The sequence below is a fragment of the Eptesicus fuscus genome, chromosome 13 (assembly GCF_027574615.1).
Source record: "Eptesicus fuscus isolate TK198812 chromosome 13, DD_ASM_mEF_20220401, whole genome shotgun sequence".
Classification (NCBI taxonomy): Eukaryota; Metazoa; Chordata; class Mammalia; order Chiroptera; family Vespertilionidae; genus Eptesicus; species Eptesicus fuscus.
In genome coordinates, this window is record NC_072485.1 from 76551666 (window position 1) to 76572525 (window position 20860).

At 41.2% G+C, this 20860-nt stretch overlaps 1 protein-coding gene across 6 annotated transcripts in view; it reads right to left on the reverse strand.

The window, feature by feature from the left end:
- TCP11L1 (t-complex 11 like 1) overlaps nucleotides 1-20860 on the reverse strand; it is a 30310-nt gene that overhangs the window by 6976 nt on the left and 2474 nt on the right. For all 6 annotated transcript variants that reach the window (XR_008557886.1, XM_054724822.1, XM_054724823.1 and 3 more), the window contains exons 2-9: nucleotides 20708-20807; nucleotides 19609-19792; nucleotides 15392-15524; nucleotides 12626-12746; nucleotides 11403-11623; nucleotides 8172-8308; nucleotides 5393-5589; nucleotides 1179-1360 (exon numbers count right to left, since the gene is read on the reverse strand). Coding sequence is in view for 5 of the 6 variants with exons in the window: in XM_054724822.1 (XP_054580797.1) it covers nucleotides 1179-1360; nucleotides 5393-5589; nucleotides 8172-8308; nucleotides 11403-11623; nucleotides 12626-12746; nucleotides 15392-15524; nucleotides 19609-19768 (1151 nt within the window). In the remaining variant the exon portion in view is untranslated. The remainder of the gene's footprint in view (nucleotides 1-1178; nucleotides 1361-5392; nucleotides 5590-8171; nucleotides 8309-11402; nucleotides 11624-12625; nucleotides 12747-15391; nucleotides 15525-19608; nucleotides 19793-20707; nucleotides 20808-20860) is intronic.

The window sequence follows — 20860 nt, forward strand, 5'->3', positions numbered from 1 at the left end:
AGGGTTACCCCTGCACAAGGGCCCCAGGCTAGGCCTCAGCTCAGCAAACACCCTCCTGCCCTATTGAACCCCTAGTCACAACATGCAGATGTGCCCCTCACTGCACCAAACACATGCACTTTATGCAAACTCAGCAGTAAAATCCCCCCTTTCGTAAGGATGAAAATGTTTTGGGGACATTCCCCTGGAGGAATCTTCTCAATTGGACCTTGTCAGACCTCGCTTACGTAGAACCATTCTAAATTTTCCATATGCTGTAAACCACATAAATGGCCTAATCTGACTTCTCTGTAAGAGCAGTTACAGCAGCTGCCCTTAAAGTTGGATTAGCTTTGGCTGGTTTGGCTCAGTGGATAGAGTGTCGGCCTATAGACTGAAGGGCCCCGGGTTCAATTCCGGTCAAGGGCACATGCCCAGGTTGCGGGCTCGATCCCCAGTAGGGGTGTGCAGGAGGCAGCCAATCATTGATTCTCCCTCATCATTGATGTTTCTCTCTCTCCCCCTTCCTCTCTGAAATCAATAAAAATATTCATGCTGGTTGATAAAATAATCTAATATACCCAGCACAAAATGTCTATGAGAAATGTGCAAAGGGCATAAAACTTTAAAAATATTTTTTTATTGATTTTGAGATAGAAACGTAGATGAGAAACATTAATCAGCTGCCTCCTGTATGCCCCGTACTAACCCAGGCATGTACCCTGACCGGGAATCAAACTGGTGACCTCCTGGTTCATGGGTCGATGCTCAACCACTGAGCCACACCAGCTAGGCAGCAAACAGTATTTTTTAATGGAATAGAATAGAAACACCTGGGTGCATTAAACATAGTTAGGGTAGGTCACAATTTTTGAAAATTTTATTTACATATGCGATGTGTCTAAGTGTGTACTAGGTCACAATAGAAAATTAATTTCTTACTATGGGTCCTGGTCAGAAATATGTGAAAGCCACTATCCTAGAGCCTTTCTAACATGGAGTTGATTCTAACTTTGACCATATGACTGAATAAATTCTGCTGGAGTAAAGAAAGCTAGAGAGCAAGGTCTCTCGATTCCCAGAAAGTGGCCCTAGATCCTGCCTTACACTTGGAGACCCCAGTTCCAGCCTGCTCTCTGCCTACCCGCTGCCTCCCACCCATCCATTGAAGTCCCTTTACACAGCTTTTAGCCTCTTACGGCAGATGCATATCTGTTAGCAGGATCTTCACGATCATCTTGAGTTTCTCAGCGAAGTTGGCCTGGCTGGAAATGCCTGAGGCGGCCATGCTGAACGTGACCAGCAGCACCGCCCCCAGGACAGTCAGGTGTTCCAGCTGCAGCTGGAGCTCTTGGAAGCGAGCCTGGTCCATCAGCACTGTCTGTGAGGAAAACAGAAATCACCCTTGAGCTGTAGAATCCGGCTGCCAGCAGAGGGCGGTGGGGCCACAGCCCCCACACAGCCCTCTGAAGTGTCCCTCAGATTTTCTAGTCATTTCACAGTCACAAAGAAATCATGTGTGAATTATCCTTCCCTTCACACATGGGCTAAGACTAGGAGCCCCTTCTTCCTTAGAGAGGCTGCAGTAGAGCACGCCCGTTAAGAACAGGAGACAGATTGGGTGTGAGCCAGATTCTGTCATTTAATAGCAGCATAAACTTATGCAAATTTTTTCAACTCAGCCCTACGCAGAACCAGGATTCCTATCTCACAAGGCTGTTTTAAAGATGAAAAAAGACCATGGATCTGAAGTGGCTGACAGAGGCAACACTCAATAAATAGAAATTATGCCTGTCTGGTATGGCTCAGTGGTTGAGCATCAACCTATAAGCCAGGAGGTCACTATTCAATTCCAGGTAGGGGGGGTGGGGAGGAGGGGGCTCGTGCCTGGATTACGGGCTCCGTCCCCAGTGTGGGGTGTGCAGGAGGCAGCTGATCAGTGAGTCTCTCTCATTATTAATGTTTTTCTCTCTCTCCCTCTCTGAAATCAATACAAATATATACTTTAAATTAAAAGCCCTAGCTGGTTTGACTCATTGGATAGAGCATCGGCCTTTGGACTGAAGGGTCCTGAGTTTGATTCTGGTCAAGGGCACATGCCCAGGTTGCGGGTTCAATCCCCAGTGGCGGGCATGCAGAAAGCAGCCGAGCAATGATTCTCTCTCATCATTGATATTTCTATCTCTTTCTCCCTCTCCCTTCCTCTCTGAAATAAAAAATACATATACTTTTTAAAAATTAAAATAAAATAAGTAGAAGTTACATCATTAGGTAGGAAAGGGTAATGAGGTACAGAGCAAGGGTAACCAACTCATCCCAGTTTGTCCAGGTCTGTCTCGGTTTTAAAACAGAAGTCCCCAAGTCCTGTGAACCACCACCATGGTAAGAGTGAAATGCTCCACCTCTCAGACTCCACAAGTTCAAGGCTGCCAGGTTCCAGGGCCTTCAGGCTAATAGCTCCTGCGTGTCGGGCACACAGACATGCTAATCACTAGAGGAATTGTGCTGTGGCTGGAGTTTTACAAATCAGCCCCTCCCACATTCCACTGGGCTGGTGTAAAAGCCTGAACTCTGTACTTTCAGAAGGTGGATTTGAGGATGAGCTCTCCCATCTTGTTGGTGCCTCTTGATCAATAAACCTTCCCCTACTCTAGACTCTGATGTTTTGAGTTTTAGTCTTTCCAAGCATTGGGCACACAGACTTCGAACCAGTAATACCACCCTCCCCGCAACACACACACACACACACACACACACACACACACACACACACACACGTCCTGGGCAAACCAGCGATTCACCCTATGTGGTACCAGAGTGAAAGAGGAGAGAAAGTCCTTGAGGGCAGAGCCTACACTTATTCACCCTCAGTACCTAGCGAAAGGAGATGCTCAAAAATTGGTAAGTGAATGAAGAAAGAGAAAAATAAAGAGTAAACAGAAAAAGTGGGAAGGACAGATAATGACCCAAAGCCTCCTGGAAAGCAGTCAGTGGTAAATTTCCATGGCTGTGTCCTGTGTTAAAGACACCCTGGGTCCTCCCAGGGCAATGTCCCCTGTGTGGAGTGAGGGAAAGAGCGGAAGAAAGACTGAGGAGCTATGACTTCTGACCTGAGTTTTTACAGGTTAATCAAATAAACGTTCAGGACCAGTCTTGCTATAAGAAGCTGACACCAAATCAAGACAACAGCAATTTGGGGTCTCAGCCCAGAATTCGTCTCAGGAAATAAAAATGATCCTTGAAGATTGAGATTCAATTGTTAAAACAAATGCCTCAAACAACTCCGTCTTTTTTTTTACTTCATTTTGCTACACAGCAGCGTCCTTCCTTTGAAGCCTCCCAATTGAATGCAGTATAGTTACTTTAGGACTCGAAAGATTCCCAAAAATCAATTCCAAAAGTAATCATCTATCCCAGGGGTCCTCAAACTTTTTAAACAGGGGGCCAGTTCACTGTCCCTCAGACCGTTGGAGGGCCGGACTATAGTTTTAAAAAAAACTATGAACAAATTCCTATGCACACTGCACATACCTTATTTTGAAGTAAAAAAACAAAACGGCAAAAACACCCGCATGTGGTCCGCGGGCCGTAGTTTGAGGACGCCTGATCTACCCCCGATGAAAACACCATCCTCTTCACAGCTATTTTTTTAAGGCTGAGAACTGCCCTCCAGCAGAGAACAAGCCACTATTCCGAAAGAACCCGCTCCCTACTCCCTACCCCAAATTCAGCTCCCTCTTGAGAGCCTCCTCTGGCACAAAACACGGAACTCAGAGGCAAGAGATGAAACCTTAGGCTTTCATTGTCATGAAACAACCATAAGGAACTTAGAGATAAAGATATTTAGAGAAGTAGCAGTGCCTGAGGCTAGAGATCAGAAGCCTGAGTGCCCTCAAAAAAGAGGGGGAGTCTACACACCAAACCAGCTTTTTGCAGACAAAACGGGAAATCCCTTGTTAGTCATCTCCTCAAACGACTACTGCAGTTAGAAGAACTTATTGTAAAAAACAAAAAAAAAAAAAAAGAAAAAATATTGCTCTGCATGGAAGGGGAAGAAGTTTCCTTAGATAAAACTAACAGGCAACATCACTGCTACTGTTGGATCAAGACGAGTAACAACAGGATAGCAGTTCAGCAGCACAAGTTGGAAGCCCCATACATTGCTGATGGGACCATAAAACGAGCAGATACTTTGGAAACCAGATTGGCAGTCCCTCAAAATGTTAGAGTCATCACATGACCCAGCAACTAATCGTGTGAGATACCCAAGAGAACTGAAAACATACGTTCACACAAAAACTTGTACACAAATGTTCACAGCTGCTCAATCCACAATAGCCAAACAGTAGAAACAATCCAAATGTAATCCAAATGTTCATCAACTGATAAAGGAATAAAGAAAATGTGGTATTGCCATGATCCCTAGGCAGGGCTGACACATGCTACAACATGGATGAACTCTGGAGACGTTACGCTGAATGAAACAAGCTAGACACAAAAGGACAAATACTGTATGACTGCACTCATATGAGGTACCCAGAGTAGTCAAAATCAGAGACACAAAATAGAAGAGTGGTTGCCAGGGACAGAGGGAGGAAAGAATGAGTTACTGTTTAAAGGGCCACAGCCCTGGGTAGGGAGTTCAGTTGGGAAGAGTATGTCCCAAAACACCCAGGTTGCGGGTTGGATCCGTAGGCAGGGCACATACAAGAGGCAGCCGATGATGCATAAAGAAGTGCAACAACAAATCCATGTTCCTCTCTCTCTTTAAAGTCAATGAAAAAAATTAAATTAAATTTTAAAATAAAATAAATAAAGGGTACAGTTTTGATCTGTGAAGATGGAAAAGTTCTGGAGATGGATGGTGGTGATGGCTGCACAAAAATGTGAATGTACTTAATGCCTTCAGAGTCTCTGGTGCATTACTGAACTATACACTTAACACTGATAAATTTTGTAATGTGTATTTTACCACAACAAGAAAAATACAACTAAAAAAATAGGAATGACGTACTGACACATGCCACAACATGGATGAACATATCCTTAGTGAAAGAAGCTAGACACAAAGGCTGATACTGTATGATTCCACTTATAAGAAACATCCAGAATAGGCAAATCCACAGAGACAGAAAGTAGATTCGTGGTCAGGGGTGGAGGTGGAGGGTGGAGGAGGTAGTGACTGCTAACGGGTACAGGGTTTCTTTTTGAGGTAATGAACATGCTCTAAAATGAAATAATGGTAATGGTCACATTACTCTGTGAGTATCCAAAAAAAAACAACCCACTGAATTGTACAATGTAAAAGGGGAAATGTTGTGGTATATGAATTATAACATCAAAAAACTATTATTTTTTAAAAGTTCGGCAGCACAAAAAGCAATGAGCAGTTACCCTGCTCTGGAGCACTTACCTCGGGGAAAGGTTGCTGGAGGTGGTCCCACTTCAGAAGCTTCAGGTACGCGTAATTCTGGACAGCAACAGGACTGGGCATGGCACTGTCCCCCGAGCCAGCGGCCCCGCCCCCGGCTGGCAGGGCATTTTTATACTTCTGATTCATTAGGTCATCTGCGGCTTCTCCCAACCACTGGGTGACAAAGTCCAGGGAATCTGTGAAAAACAAGGCTGTGGGCATTACTGTAACAATCAGGAGGGATGCTTCTCGGAATTACCTTTGGGAAGATCACCCTGGAGGTGTGGTAGAGTACAGAGAATGGACTTTGGAATCAAATAGTACTTGGTCCAAATCACAGTTATCACTAATTACTGGCTGAGTGATCTTAGCCAAGTCATAATCTGTCTGAACATCAGATTCCTAAAATAAGGAAATGTACATCACGTGACAGTCTGTTGTGAGGATGAAACAAGATCGTGACCTATAAAGCACGTAGCCTGGCCTTGCTACCTACAGAGGGTCAACGAACCGCTCTCTTCTCTCCCACCCTGGCTTTTCCTTGTCTAGATCTTAGTCTCGGATCAAGCTGGTTGACCAACATCCTTGCAGGAGGTGAGCTCTGTCACACGTTTGATGTGTATTATGCAACATTTGGAACACTGTTGGGGGACCTCAGTTGTCTTTCATCCACTATCACTCTCTCCCTACTTTTCTAAGTAGAGTAATGCACTAGGGACTCGGAAGGACACAAGAGAAAGAAAATGAGGCTTCTGGCCACATTATCTGAGCAAGAAATCCCTCTGGCAGGTCCTGGAACGGGGTTTCAGCTCTGCCAGTGAGTCCACCTGAACACCAGTGGGCAGCCAAGGCCATGGCTGGAGTTCACTTTTCGTTGATGCAAGAGGACACACCTCTGCTTCTGTCAACACAGGATCACACGGAGCTCTTGGTTGTGAGCTTCGCTCTTGCTTTTAGCCTTCTGCCAACAGCATTCTCGTGGCCCAACAGGATTGGGAAACCTTGGCTTTTACACTGTGAGTATTAAGTTCTAGACTCTGGCCCTTCGCGGGGTCCCGGCTGCCGGACCTGGCTCTCACACTAAGTCTCTTCCGCCAGTCAGACTGCAACCCTGCATGTCTCCTGAGAGGCAGTACAACCCTGGTTGAGGAAGTGAGCTGTGTGGTCAATCAATTCTAGCCAAAAATCTCTCAAGTCTATGTTCACATCTGTAAAATGAGGTTAAAATATAGGGCCCACCTCAGAGGCTTAGTGCATGAGGGTTATACTTGATAATGCACATACACCCTGGGCACAAGCGTGGGACGGAATAAACATCAGCCAGTCTTCCCCTGGTCTGATACTTCTACTTTGCTGTCCTTCTCCTCCTGGCCCAGCACCATCCCAAACTTCTCTATCTGGGGCTGGATGAACAACTGCTCAGGGCTGAATGAACTATTCTGGTCAGGCAACACAATCTATGCCGAGACAGGCACTTTCACTTTGTGACCAGCAAAGTTAGAGGTTAAAAGGACTAGTCTTAAAATGGATCTGAAGATTGCAATTTACCCAGAACAATAGCTGTGGATGCAGAGACCCACAAAGCACCCTCAAAATGCAACATAATTTTGGATTCTATAGTCATCTGTTTTCCTGCAGTCGTCTGAGAGGTTCATAAAAGTAAGACTTTTCTGGGTCTGCGAACAGATTTATGAATATGAAACAGAAGCAAAGTGAAATTTCTTGATGTACCTCACAGGGAGGAGAAAAGTGAATTCAACAATCACAAGAAGTTTGTCACGTTTTTTTTTTTTAATTTAATTTATTTTTTTATTTCAAAGAGGGAAGGAGAGGGAGAGATAGAAATATCAATGATGAGAGAGAATCATTGACTGGCTGCCTCCTGCAAGCCCTACATTGGGGACCCAGCCCAAAACCCCAGGCGTATGCCCTGACTGGGAATCGAACTGTGACCTCCTGGTTCATAGGTCGATGCTACACCACTGAGCCATGCCGGCCAGGCTGTCATGTTTTAAAATCAAGGCCAAGCCCTGGCCAGCTTGGCTCAGTGGATAGAGGTCAGCCTGCTGGCTCGGGGGGTCCTGGGTTCGATTCCGGCCAAGGGCCCATGCCTGGGTTGCGGGCTCAATCCCCAGTGGGGGTTGTGCAAGAGGCAGCCGATCAATGATTCTCTCTCATCATTGATGTTTCTGTCTCTCTCTCCTTTCTCCCTTCCTCTCTGAAATCAATAAAGAAATATATTTAAAAAAAATAAAATAAAATCAATAAAATCAAGGCCAAGCATAAAATTTATCTCAAACTGGTGTCATCATTAGAAACCTATTTAAGATCTTCATTCTTTCAAATTTCCATTTTGTGTGTTTCTTTTTTTTTAATCCTTACGCAAAGGATGTGTGTTTTTTATTGATTTGAGAGAGAGAGAGAAACTTCAGTTGCCTCTCATATGTGCCTGGACCGGGGATTAAACCCACAACCTGGGTATGTGCCCTGACCAGGAATCAAACATGTCACCTTTCGGTGCACAGGACGACGCTCCATCCAACTGAGCCACACTGGCCAAGGCTCAAATTTCTATTTTTATATCCTACTTATATTTCTCGTTTGTCAATTAAACTTTCTTTTCAAGTACTAATGTCTGTGCTTTTCTGTCTTCAAATAAGACTATTCTCATAATAAATTTTAGTTTTGTTTTGAAAATAATATTGTTAATGCAACAAGCTACAGCAACTTAAATAAAAAAACAGACAACAAAAGAACATCCCAAAACATTTAAACCTACTTGGCTGCTTCTCCAAAAGCTCTTGAAACTTCTTCCTTTCATATTCAACTGACTGTTGCATGAGATGTGGCCTGATGCTACTGACAGCAAAGTTTGCCATGTCCACTTTCATTAGGTCCAACACAGAAAAAATTGCCCTAAAAGAAGAGAGAGCAAAGGAATTAGAACAGGACACTTGTAAAGTAAACATAGTTTTAACAAAAAGAGGTGATCTGAGACAGTCTTTTCATCTCAGAAAAGGTGGCAAGAAAAGTTAGAAAAATCATGAGAAAGTGAATAAAGAAAAACACATTTAGAAAACACAAAAGCTTAAGTAATAGTTTGAAAAGACTGCAAATTTTTAAGCTGCTTTCTGTCCCCACCCCATTTACCCCTTACCCCCAAGTAAACATATCTCTCCCCACTGCCTGTCTAGACCGGAATGCATTCCTTGGCTTTGGGGCAGCCCTCACAGCAGCCACAGAGGAAGGAAGGAGCCCAAGAAAGCAGGTTAAGGGCACAGAGTTCATCACCCAGTAGCTACTCTCATAGGTTAATTCACTTTCCTAAGAAAGAAAGGAAATTGACTCTCCTTTCTCCTCTCCTCCTACCTCAGTGTCTTTTATTTCAGGGCATGATTTAATTTCTAGTTCTGGTGGCAGAACTGTTGTTTCATTCTCCGAATGTACCCAATGAGCAGACTTGACACAGTCATCGCATCTTAAGAATCTATCTTTAGAAAATAACCTAAAATACAGGTAAAAGTTTTGAGCACAAAGATGTTCATTACTGGGTTAAATAGTAAATAATTATACATAATCTAACTGTCTATTTTCACACAAAAAACCCCACCTTAATTATATGCAAATGAATATTTTGTAGCTATTGAAAATGCTTATAGGGAGTTTTTAAAAATCATATAAGTTGGTTATAAAAGGGCAGTGCAAGAGATCCTTGTGGTGTTAAAACTGTTCAGTATTTTGAATGTGGTGGCAGATACACAAATTTACACAGATAACAAAATCATATAAAAATACACAAACACACAAATATATATATATTTTGTGTGTTTGTGTATTTTTATATGATTTTGTTATCTGTGTAAATATATACACACACACAAGTAAAACAGGAAACCTAAGTGAGAGCAGTAGATTGTATCAGTGTCAATAGTCTGGTTGTGATGTACTACATTTTACAAAATGTTACCATTGAGGGAAAACTAGATAAAGTGTACTATATTATTTCTCACAACTCCATGTGAATATACAATATCTCAATGATGCTTTAAATTTCCAGAGACATGGAAGCATGGAACAGAGTGCAGAATCTCAGAGGGAAGGTGGGGGAGGGTAGGTGAGTGAGGGGTAATCAACCAAAGACCTTGTATTCATATATGCATAACCCATGGACACAGACAATAGGGTACTGAAGGCCTGGGGCGGGGGTGGGGTGGAGTGAGGGGTGGGGAGCAGGGGCGGGCTGGAGGGGGTCAATGGGGGGAAAGAGGGGACATATGTAATACTTTCAACAATAAAGAATTATTTTAAAAAATAAGTGAAATGATTAGGGTATAATGTTAACAGAAAAAGTCAGGCCTGCAATGCCCACTAGGTCTCCTCAGGTTCAACTGAATCTTCAGACTCACAAGACTACCATAAGCCACAGCCTTGGCACCATCTGCGAGTCTTCACACAGCCTGCCAACCGGGCAGCTCCAAACATTCCTCTTCAACACGAGTTCCAGTACCAGCCACAGCACACAACTCAGACATGTGGGAGCCACCTGGCTTAGAAGCCTCAGGTGAGAAAATATTTTGTAACAACTTCACAGCATGGTTTCCAGGGTCCTCACTAGGGGCACGCCCATTATAAAAGCTACCTCACTAAAGGAAGTCCCAAGTATGGAGTCCCCTCCAGTATCTATAGTTCATTATCAGTGCTTTCAGTCCAGACACAATTCACCAATCAGAGTTCACTTTTCCCATAAGCAATGTTGCCTGGGACCATTTTGATACAAAACCTCTTTATCTGTTCACAGGAACACACAGCTAAGCAGTTAACCAAAAGTCCAAGTCTCAGGCAGCATCAGTCAATTCTTTGCCCGCATTAGCATAACAATTATGTACATTTAATAATAATTATACATATGTAAATATAAACATGCAAAAGACCAAAGAAAGTTAATTTAAAATGTTAGTTTGTATTTGATTATGTAGGAGAATGTCTACATTCTTAGGAGATGCTGAAATATTTAAGGGTGAAATGTCACAATGCCATTAACCCTCACAAGGTTCAAGAGAAAAAAACATACACACATGCATACATACTCACATGTATACATAAAGAAAGCAAATTGGGAGCCCTGGATGGGTGGCTCAGTTGGCTGGAGCATCATCCTGTACACCAAAAAGGTTGTGGGTTCAATTCTTGGTCAGGGCACATGCCTAGGTTGCAGGTTCCATCCCTGGTGGGGGCGTGTATAAGAGGCAACCAATCAAGGTTTCTCTCTTACATCGATGTTTCTATCTCTCTCTCTCTCTCTCTATCTATCTATCTATCTCTATCTCTCAAATCAATAAAAACATATCCTCGAGTGAAGATTAAAAAGATAAAATAAACAAAATACAAAGAAAGCAAATTGACAAAATGTTAAAAACTGGTGGATCTACATAAAGGGTATATGAGTGATAATTATACTGTTTTTGTGATTTTTCTGTAGGTTTGGAATAAAAAATATTAATGGTAAAAAACTAAAAAAAATATATATCAACATTGTAACAGTGATTGTGCCTTTTGGTGGTAAAGTTATGGGTGAACTTTTTTCCTTCTTTCTACCTTTTTATGTTTTATAAAATGTTTGCTTTTTAAATTTCTTTTTAAAAAATGCATGAGTTATCTGCCCTAGCCAGTTTAGCTCAGTGGATAGAGTGTCGACCCACAGACTGAAGGGTCCCAGGTTCAATTCTGGTAAAGGGCATGTACCTCGGTTGCAGGATCTATCCAGGCCCTGGTTAAGGTGTGTGTGGGAGGCAACCAATCGAAGTGTTTCTCTCACATAGATGTTTCTCTCTCTCTCTGACTCTCCCCTACCCTTCCACTCTCTCTAAAAATCAACGGAAAAATATCCTCGGGTGAGGATTAACAACAATAACAACGAAAATGCATGAGTTATCTCTATTTGAGGAAGTCTAAATTTGAAAAGAGGTTCTGTGTCCTAGTGCACTTGAGGTGATTAACACAACTCCCATACCTGAAAAGGGGCACTATTTCCTTAATGTCCTTTAGCTTCTTAACTTCCTCATCTCGAGCAGGTGCACACAGTGTTCCCATCATGCCAATAATGAATTCAACCAGCTTGGAAATGTCAAGGGCCCCATTCTCTGCCTCCTGCTTTATGAGATCCAGATCCAAGACTTCCGTAATCTGGTTTCTCAGTCTAGTGTGACCAGGCAGCAAGAAAGATAAGAGAGTCTGCAAAAAAGTACAGCCAAGTTTAATCAGTTTCCTAGTCAGACATCATTTTTTATTATATACTAGAGGCCCGATGCACGAAGATTTGTGCAAGAATGGGCCTTCCTTCCCCTGGCTGCCGGCACTGCCTTTGCTCTGGCCGGAGCCGCCTTTTCGCCTTCCCACGCTGCCTAGAGGCCCAGAGTGGCTGGGGTGGTGCAGAACGCCTGCCCCTGGCTGCTCAGCGCCTGCATATGCAAATTAACCTGCCATATTTGTTGGTTTAATTTGCATACTCACTCCTGATTGGCTGGTGGGTGTCATGACAGTACGGTCAATTAGCATGTTACTCTTTTATTAGTGTAGATAAAGGGATTTGCACCTACCCAAATGAGGAGTTACCAACTGTTACTATAATGTTGCACATATTTTAACCCCTCATTCAACAAATCTACAGGAAAAACATGTTTACAAATCATTTAGACTAGCTATTTAAGTTTCCATTTAAGTTCTAGGTAGAGCTCAACTGGATACAATATGAATAGAAGTGAGAAAAGTAAAACACATTAATTAACACAAGCCTGTGAACCAATCACAGATGCCAATTTCCAAAGAAACTTCTCTTCTTTGATGCTACTGTTAAAGGTATCACAAAAACAGCCCTACCTTTCACTAATGCCTTCTCTATTCCTCAGGCTGAATCACTTTTTGGCCACTATAAATTGAACGTGTCCACACCTATTAAAAATTTTATAAATCACCTATATTTCATAAAATAAATTTTCTCTAAATAATTGTTTTTTTAAATATTAACCTTTTCTTTGTCTACAAAGGAATGCCTTCAAGTTATCATAGCTTGTTTGAAATTTTAAAAAAGGGCATTAAGCCAAAAATATTCAATCCACATTTCGGCAAGTAATTTAACTTCATCCTTAATTTCTTTAGTCTTCTGGCACAGTAACACAGAGAAGTTGAATATTCCTAACACACCAGAAAAGCACCACAATTTGCTCTTCACCTTACCTCTTTGATCTCCCCGAGAAGTTTAATGGCATGGTCATAGGTTGGGGGGTCTTCACTTAGCTGGACACTCAAGCAATCCCAAAAAGCTTTATGTACAATCTCCTTTACTTTCTTCTCCAAACTGGAGGCAAATAAGGGTGGAGGGGGAGCAAAAACAAAATATTTTAGCTCAAATCACATTTTAAAAATTAAAACAGCTTTTTTGAACTATGATTTGCATACTATAAAATTCACCTGTTTTAAGCATACCACTCAAAGATTTTTAGTAAATTCATCAAGTTGTGCAACCATCACCACAGTCCAACAACAAAACATTTCTATCACTTCAGGAAGACCACTCGTGCCCAAGTTGTGCGCCAGGTTCCAAAGATGCCTGAAGGCATTCCCAGAGTACCAGCCATTGGGCTGGGCCACCCTGCTCCCTACCCTCGACCTAGTTGAATACGACCTATCTCCAGAAACCTAGAAGGCACAGCTGAGCAGGTGGCCAAAAGATACCGGCTTACAAGAGAGTACCTGCTTCAATACAACGACTTCAGCCTCCTAGGGCCCATCAAAGATCCTGCTTTGACTCGCTGGACCTACACAAGATCAGCAAATGTCTATCCCAATTTCAGACCCACTCCCAAGGCCTCACTCTTAGGCGCTGTGATTGGAATTGGGTCCCTCTTCTCTGGTATTACATTTTTAAAACTGATAGGTAGGAAAGAACAACTTATCCAGGAAGGAAAATTGGATCAAACATATAACACCTCACATTAAGTCTAGTATGATGACTATACGTAATATTGTTTAAATAAGTCTTCTATTAATCATTATAAAAAAAAAACCCATAAAGTATCTCTTGTGCCTATTAGGAGTCAGTGCCCAGTTCCACCCCAACCCAGGTAATCACTAATCTACTTTCTGTCTCTATAGATTTTCCTTCTCTGAATTTTTCATGTAAATGGAATTGTACAGTATGAGGACTATGGGTCTGGATTCTTTTACTTGGCAAAATGCTTTCAAGCATTGTCATCCATATAACCTGTATCAATGCTTTGATCCTTTTTATGACTGAAAAATATTCCATTACATGGATATACCACATATTATTTATCTATTCATGTGATGATGGGGCATTTGGGTTATTTCTTCTTTTTGGCTATTATCAAATCACTTTCAAAAACACAAATCCTACAGGTGTAGGGTGAGAATTTTTTTTAATTGGAATAAAGGAAAGATTGACAGACAAACTAATCACATGTCTTCTTATTTTTAGTTAGTGATTTATTTCAATAAATACCTCACTGGAAAGAATAACTTTCAACTAATTTGACAGATGGCATTAAACCAGTTAACAGTATTAACAATGCCATATGATAAAAAGAATATTGGAAAGTTTAGAGCTGCTAATTTTTAGGTTTTTTAATGGTTTTTTAAACCATTAAGTTTCCTAAGGTATTTATGATTAAGTAGTTTAAAATAACAATCTGGTGTATATGTATGTGTGTGTGTGTGTATGTGTGTGTGTGTGTGTATTAAAGCACTTTGTTTCCTAAAAAATATCCTATTTCCATTTGATATGAAACAACTGCTTACACGAGGTACCAAACTATAACATCTTATAACACTTAATTAAAACCAGTAATTATAGCCCAGCCAGTGTAGGTCAGTGGTTAGCGCATCAGCCCACACACTGATGGGTTGAAGGTTTGGTTCCCAGTCAAGGGCACGTATCTGGGTTGTAGGTTCGATCCCAGGCCCCGATCAGGGCACATGTGGGAGGCAACCAATCGATGTGTCTCCCTCATATCGATGTCTCTGCCTTTTTGTCTCTGTCTCACTCTCTCTTCCCCCCTTCCTCCTTCCCTTCCACTCCCTCTAAAAAATCAATGGAAAAATATCCTTGGGTGAGGATTAATAAAATAAATAAATAAAACTTGTAATTATACTATGAGAGCAAAAGAAGTAATTCTGCATTATTAATGTGAAAAAGTACTATCTTCGGAGAACACATAAGAAATGTCTGTAAAGTCATATTTAAAAGCCTATTGCGGGAGACACTAGAGCTTGCCAACCTAGCAGCCATTCCTCCTCCTTTCTTTTTTTCCATGGCACTTTCACAATTATAATGGCCAATGATTTTTCTTTCTTATTACCACACATCTTAAAAGGTGCACCTTACAATCAATAGAGTATTAGATTCAATATGGTATTTTCCAGGTGCTAGGGATACAGAGAACCATGTACAGTTCTTGTCTATAGAGCAGGGGTGGGGAACACCCAGCCTGCTGGCCCTGCCAAGGCATTAGGGTGAGTTAATCAAAGGTTTGACCAAATAGAGCAGGCTCATTTTTAAGTTGATAATTCTGTATGGCCCTCGAACGATGTTATAAATGTCTAAGTGGCCCTGGGCAGAAAAAAGGTTCCCCACCCCTGATGTAGAGTTTACAACCTGGTAAGAAACACAAGTAAACCAACAGCTACAGTGCAGTGTGATAGTTAGGAAAATGAATGAAACAAGCAATGAAAACACAGTAGGAGGCAGCTAAGTCCTATGGAGAAGGGAGAAGTGAACACGAAAGATTTTTGTTTACATTTTTGAAGGATCAATGGTCCTTCGATCCACTTTCAAACTCTAGTAATTCTTGGTAGAGGAGTATTTTGTAGAAACATACAAAAGGAGAGGTGTATTTGAATATAGTGACATCAACTGAAGAAAACATTCCCAGAACTGGGAAATGACAGTATTCTACTAAACAAGTAACTCAGTAACCACCTTACCTGTCTTCTGGTAATTCCACAGGTTTAATCTGGAAGTCTCCATTGACTACAATTTCATGGGCTAGAGCCATGTTAGTGACTCCTTTTGCTGTCTCTAGAAGCTCTTCCACTGTCACAAAGCGAGGAGGACTGGCTGTAACAAAAAACCCAGTGTAAGAGATTTGCTTCACTAGATTAGAATTTCTATTAAAGTAAGGAGAAGGAAGTGGTGCTGGGAGCAGTTAATAATTTTTGGTTATGCCTCTACTTATGAAAATATTCTGGCAATTTCAAACAATAAACCTATATTATTATTTTTTTAAATCTAGAGTCCTAAAAGCAGAAATCGTTTACAATGCTCAAAACATGTTTTGTTTTACCAATGAACTGAGACAGAAAAACTTTTACAGACTACCAATCCTAAATGACAAACGAGAGACGCCAGATTTAATTAAGACTTCCTGTTTTGCTCCCATGAGCAGTTCACATTTTGCTGCACCAATAACACTGTCCATGAATGAATCTCCCCAAATTAAAACAGCAGCAAGTACTTTAGGTGCCAGGTGCTGTTTAAACATTGCTAAAACACTACCTTGTACAGACACCAGGAGAGAACATGAGTTCTAAAGCTGACCCATGAAGAAATCAGAGGATGTGTGACACAAGAACTTTGTAGAATACAGGCTCACTGTATCAACACCTTGAGGACTCTGATTTCTCCCATTCCGCTTCCCTTATATCCAAGTCCTGTAGATTTCACTTCTGTATCAACAGCTGCAATAACTGGACTCCATCTCTCTCTCTCCTTTGATAAAACTTGAGATTTACCTTCCAGAAATCTCCCGTGTTCTGAGCCAAGGAACACTGGATAATTCTGATAAATACATGGATTTTTTTTGTATATCAATAAAGCTGTTTTTAAAATAAAGTCCATGATAGCAGTTCTTTAGCCTATAACAGAATTGGGTGGGGGGAAGGGTAATGCTTGTGAAAACAGATTGCTGGGCCCTCCTTGCAGGTTCTGATTGAGCTGATCTGGGGTAGGGCCAGAGAATCTGCATTTCTCACATGTCTCCAGCTGATACTCACTCATGGTTGCAGAATCATACTTTGAAAAGCGATGGCCTAGAAGATGACAATATTAATTTTATGTCATCTGACAGGATCTGGGCTTAAAATGAGGTAAATAATGTCACTGGTTTACACAGGGTTTAAAAGTTACAAAGTTTTTAAGTTGGTGAAAAGTAATTTTCCTTCCTCTTTTACTTTTTTCTTTTGCTCATCAGAAAAAGGGAAATAAATCCAAGAGCTGGTCATACACTGTCTGGTAAAAATCTTTATTTGGTCACATAAGGGGAAGTTGGAAAAATGCAACCAAATTCTAAGCATTTCCAGAAAAATATTAATAAAAATAATAAATTGCTTCATTAATATTAAAAAATAGAATAAATATCCAAAATCAAAGCCCAGACAGAAATTCTCAATATTATTAAGATGTCAATTTTTGCCAAATTGATCTATTGATAAAATGCAACCCGAGTCAAAGTCCCGGCAAGATTTTTTTTTGGTTAACATTGCCAAACTGATTTTAAAATTTATATAAAAATGCACTGGACCTATAAAAGCCAAAATCATTTTGAAAATGAAAAAAGGATAAAGTTGGAGGACTCACACTAACTGATTTCAATACCATGTAAAGCTACAATAATCAAGACAGGGTGTTCTTGGTACGAGGGTAGTAGATATATAGATCAACTAAAGAGAGCAGAAGATCCAGAAATAGGCTAATACAACACACATACAGTAAGTATACATATGGTTAATAAGGCAAAATTAATTTTTTGACCAAATGGTGCTGGAACAATTAGATAGCATAGTATGTGTAAAAAATGACTCTCGACCTGGCCGGTGTGGCTCAGTTAGTTAGAACGTTGTCTCATACACCAAAAGGTTGTGGGTTTGATTCCAAGACAGGACACATACCCAGGTTGTGGGTTTGATCCCTGGTCTCAAGTACAGGAGGCAACCAATTGATGTTTCTCTCTCATATTGTTTCTTTCTGTCTCTCTCTTCCCCTTCTTCACTCTAAAATCAATTTTTTAAAAAACCACCTATCTTTGGGTGAGGATTAAAAAAAAGGGGGGGGGGGCAAAATTATAGTGACAGAAAGCATATCAGAGGTTGCCCAGAGATGGTGGAGGAAGGGGAAGATTGATGTGAAGGGGCACAGAAAATTTTGGGAGGTGATGGGAATGTTCCAGCAGCTCATGATTGTGGTGGTAGTGACACAACTGTAAAGGTATTGGTCAAAAGTCATCAATCTGCACTCTTAACATTGGTGAATTTTACTATGTAGTATATAAATTACGCCTCAATAAAGTTGATTAAAAATTTGAAGGCACTCAGTAGGGATTTACTATATATACAACAATTACTAAATTTCTTCAAGCCAGTATTTTCTGTTACCATTCATCAGAAAATGGAACGTCCACTGTAGTATATCAACATCATGCATCAGGAGTTATTAAACTCCGAGTTCTTAATCTCTTAAAAAGAAATCCAGAGATTGTCACCAGGGCTTCCAACTTTTGTTTTAACCTTGGTTTTGCAAAAATCTCCAAATGTATGATCATCTTAAATTTATGAAATAACAGAAACACACCAAGTTCTCCTAGTAATAAAAAGGGTCCACCGATGCTTGCTATAATAATACAATGTTAACTTTCATCTTGGCTGCTGACACGCCATCCAGACCGAGAAGACCTGGAAACTTCGGGGCCACATGAGCCACAGCCACAGCCGCATCAGCAGGCACTGGAAGCCCCTGGGAGGCCAAGGGAATGCTGGTGGCCTGCATCATCACAGGATCAACTCGGACAAATGTCACCCAGGTTACTCTGGTGGCATTACCACTTAAAGAGGAACCAGAGCTTCTGCCCAACTGTCAATCTTTTTTTTTTTAATATATTTTATTGATTTTTTACAGAGAGGAAGGGAGAGGGATAGAGAGTTAGAAACATCGATGAGAGAGAAACATCGATCAGCTGCCTCCTGCACACCCCCCACTAGGGATGTGCCCGCAACCAAGGTACATGCCCTTGACCGGAATCGAACCTGGGACCTTTCAGTCTGCAGGCCGACGCTCTATCCACTGAGCCAGACCGGGTAGGGCGCACTGTCAATCTTGATACTCTGTGGGCCTCGGTCAGTGAGCAGACGCAGGTAAATGCTGCCAAAACAAGCTGGAGCTGCTCCTATCACTGATGTCGTGATCGGGCTACAGCACGCTCTGGGGAAGAGAAAGCTCCCCTGTCAGGGTGAAGGCCAAGTCCCTCAGCAGGAGGGCTGAGGGGAAGACTAAGGGGGCGGGGGGGGGGGGTGTCAGGGGGGATGGGAGGTCTGTGTCCAGGTAGCTCGAAGCCACATGGACAAAAGTTCATGAAATGCTCGTAAGTGCTTTCCCTCCTCACCCCCAAAAGGGTACTATGTTGGCTAATAAATTACCTGGAAACACAAAAATGTTTGTACTTCTTCCAACTATGAAGAATTACTGATCATCTACACTTTGAAGAGATAACATCGGCAATGACATTCTTAGACTATGACATCCCCTCTTAAAACTTTCATTTTTGGACTCACTTCAAAAAACATAAGTATTCTTAATAAAAGACATGAGTTGGGGCAACTGCTGGGAATTTCTGCAGAAACTGCCACCCTTTCATCTGAGGAGGCCTGCTCCCTGCCAGGGATCTGAAGTAACTTTACCACAGTCGTTCAGCAATCCGAATTCCCTCAACCTGTGAGAACTCAACCCCCAGGCAATGAACCCAGGGTGTGGTGAAGTCACTCCCTTTTAATCCGCCCCCCCCCCCTTTTTTAACCTGCACAGGCACAGTCCTGGCTGGAACCTGCTTCAGACTTTCAAACACTCTCTTAATTAAAGCTGCAATTTATATTCCAACCTCCTATTTTTCAGAGCACTTCGGAGAAACTGGAATGTCACTGAGGCTGCAGGAAGGCAGGAACATTCTGGACATTATTCTAAAACTTTAATTTCTCATGCAATTGAAAACCCACAAGCGACTAGGCTGCCAGTCAGAAGAGAAAGAAGAAACTGTTATTGTTCTTAAATGCTAATTAGTGGCAAAGTTATCATATTATTAGAACCTAGCTCAAGGAGGCCTAATAATAATATCATCTGAAAATATTGCTTTTAACCAAAGTTAAAATTTGCTTACAGTGAGGTCTTTGCACTCTTTGGGTGCGAGGAGAGCCTGACTTTTTTTCCTGTAAAGCTACCTCAGAACCGTCCATGGCATCTTCAAGGCCTTGTTCAGAATCATTTGATTTTGAATTTCCTGCTTCATTTAGATTGGACTTTTCAAGATTTTCAGACATTCTCAATTAAGTTTATTCACTTTCCTAAAAAGAAAAAAGATAATGAACCTGGGAAGAAGAAAAAAAAGGAGCAAAATGTTCTAGCTCTGTCAGTAACTAGCAGTGTGACTCCTGACAAATCGTTTAATCTCTTTGGATTTCAGCTTTCTCATCTGTAAAAGAAATAGGCTTGCTAGGATCTTATCCAGTTAGACTATTCTACTCCAATGCTGAAACATATACTTTTGTTATTTATCAAATTTATGGACCTGCATCTCAGATGGAGAGTACCAAGTTTGAGCATTTTTGTCCCATTCCTGAGTTCCATGTAACATTAGAACACAGGGCTATAAATTGCCTGCTCCCATTTTAATTCAAAGAGTGATTCGATTCTTAAAACTCTTTACTTTCATTCCTGAGTGCTGGTAGGAAAACTTTGGAAATAATGTGTTAATGTTTAATCAGGCTGAGGAGTTGGTTCCCGGATCCCATTATGTGAATGAGATACCTTAGATGACAGATAGATGGTAGAATCTTATGAAGCATTTAAGAAGAATGTGTGGGGCAAATATTTTTATGAACTCCTTACCAGTCAGCAGAAAAGGATGATGAGTAAAGCAGGAAGTAGCAAATAACCATGATATATGTGGCTGGGTGCGGTTTTAATTTTTTTAGTTGCTGATTAGAATGGAAATAACATGTCAGTTTGGGCCAGTTAATAAAGGCCTGGAATAATAACCTCTTATTTACTGTATAAGTTTTTGTCACGTTGGTTTCCACCCCCCACCCCCACCCCCGTTTTAGAGTTCTCTATTCCTAAGGTATTTCCAATTGAGGGAGGAGAAAGATGTAACGTTCCATTCCTGCATTTACACTACTGAAAATAATCAGTCTTTGTATTATTAGCATTTGAAGATCACAAAACATTTTCATAAACACTAATTAGACTTTATTACACACCTGGAAGATAATCCAGAGATCAGAAGAAATGTCAACTGCTTGTGGGAGGTTTGGTAGACGCTTTTCTGCACATCAGAGAAGACTCACTTGATATAATTACCTGAAATGTTAGATACCGCCATTAAATAGAATGAAGTTACCGGAATTTACATT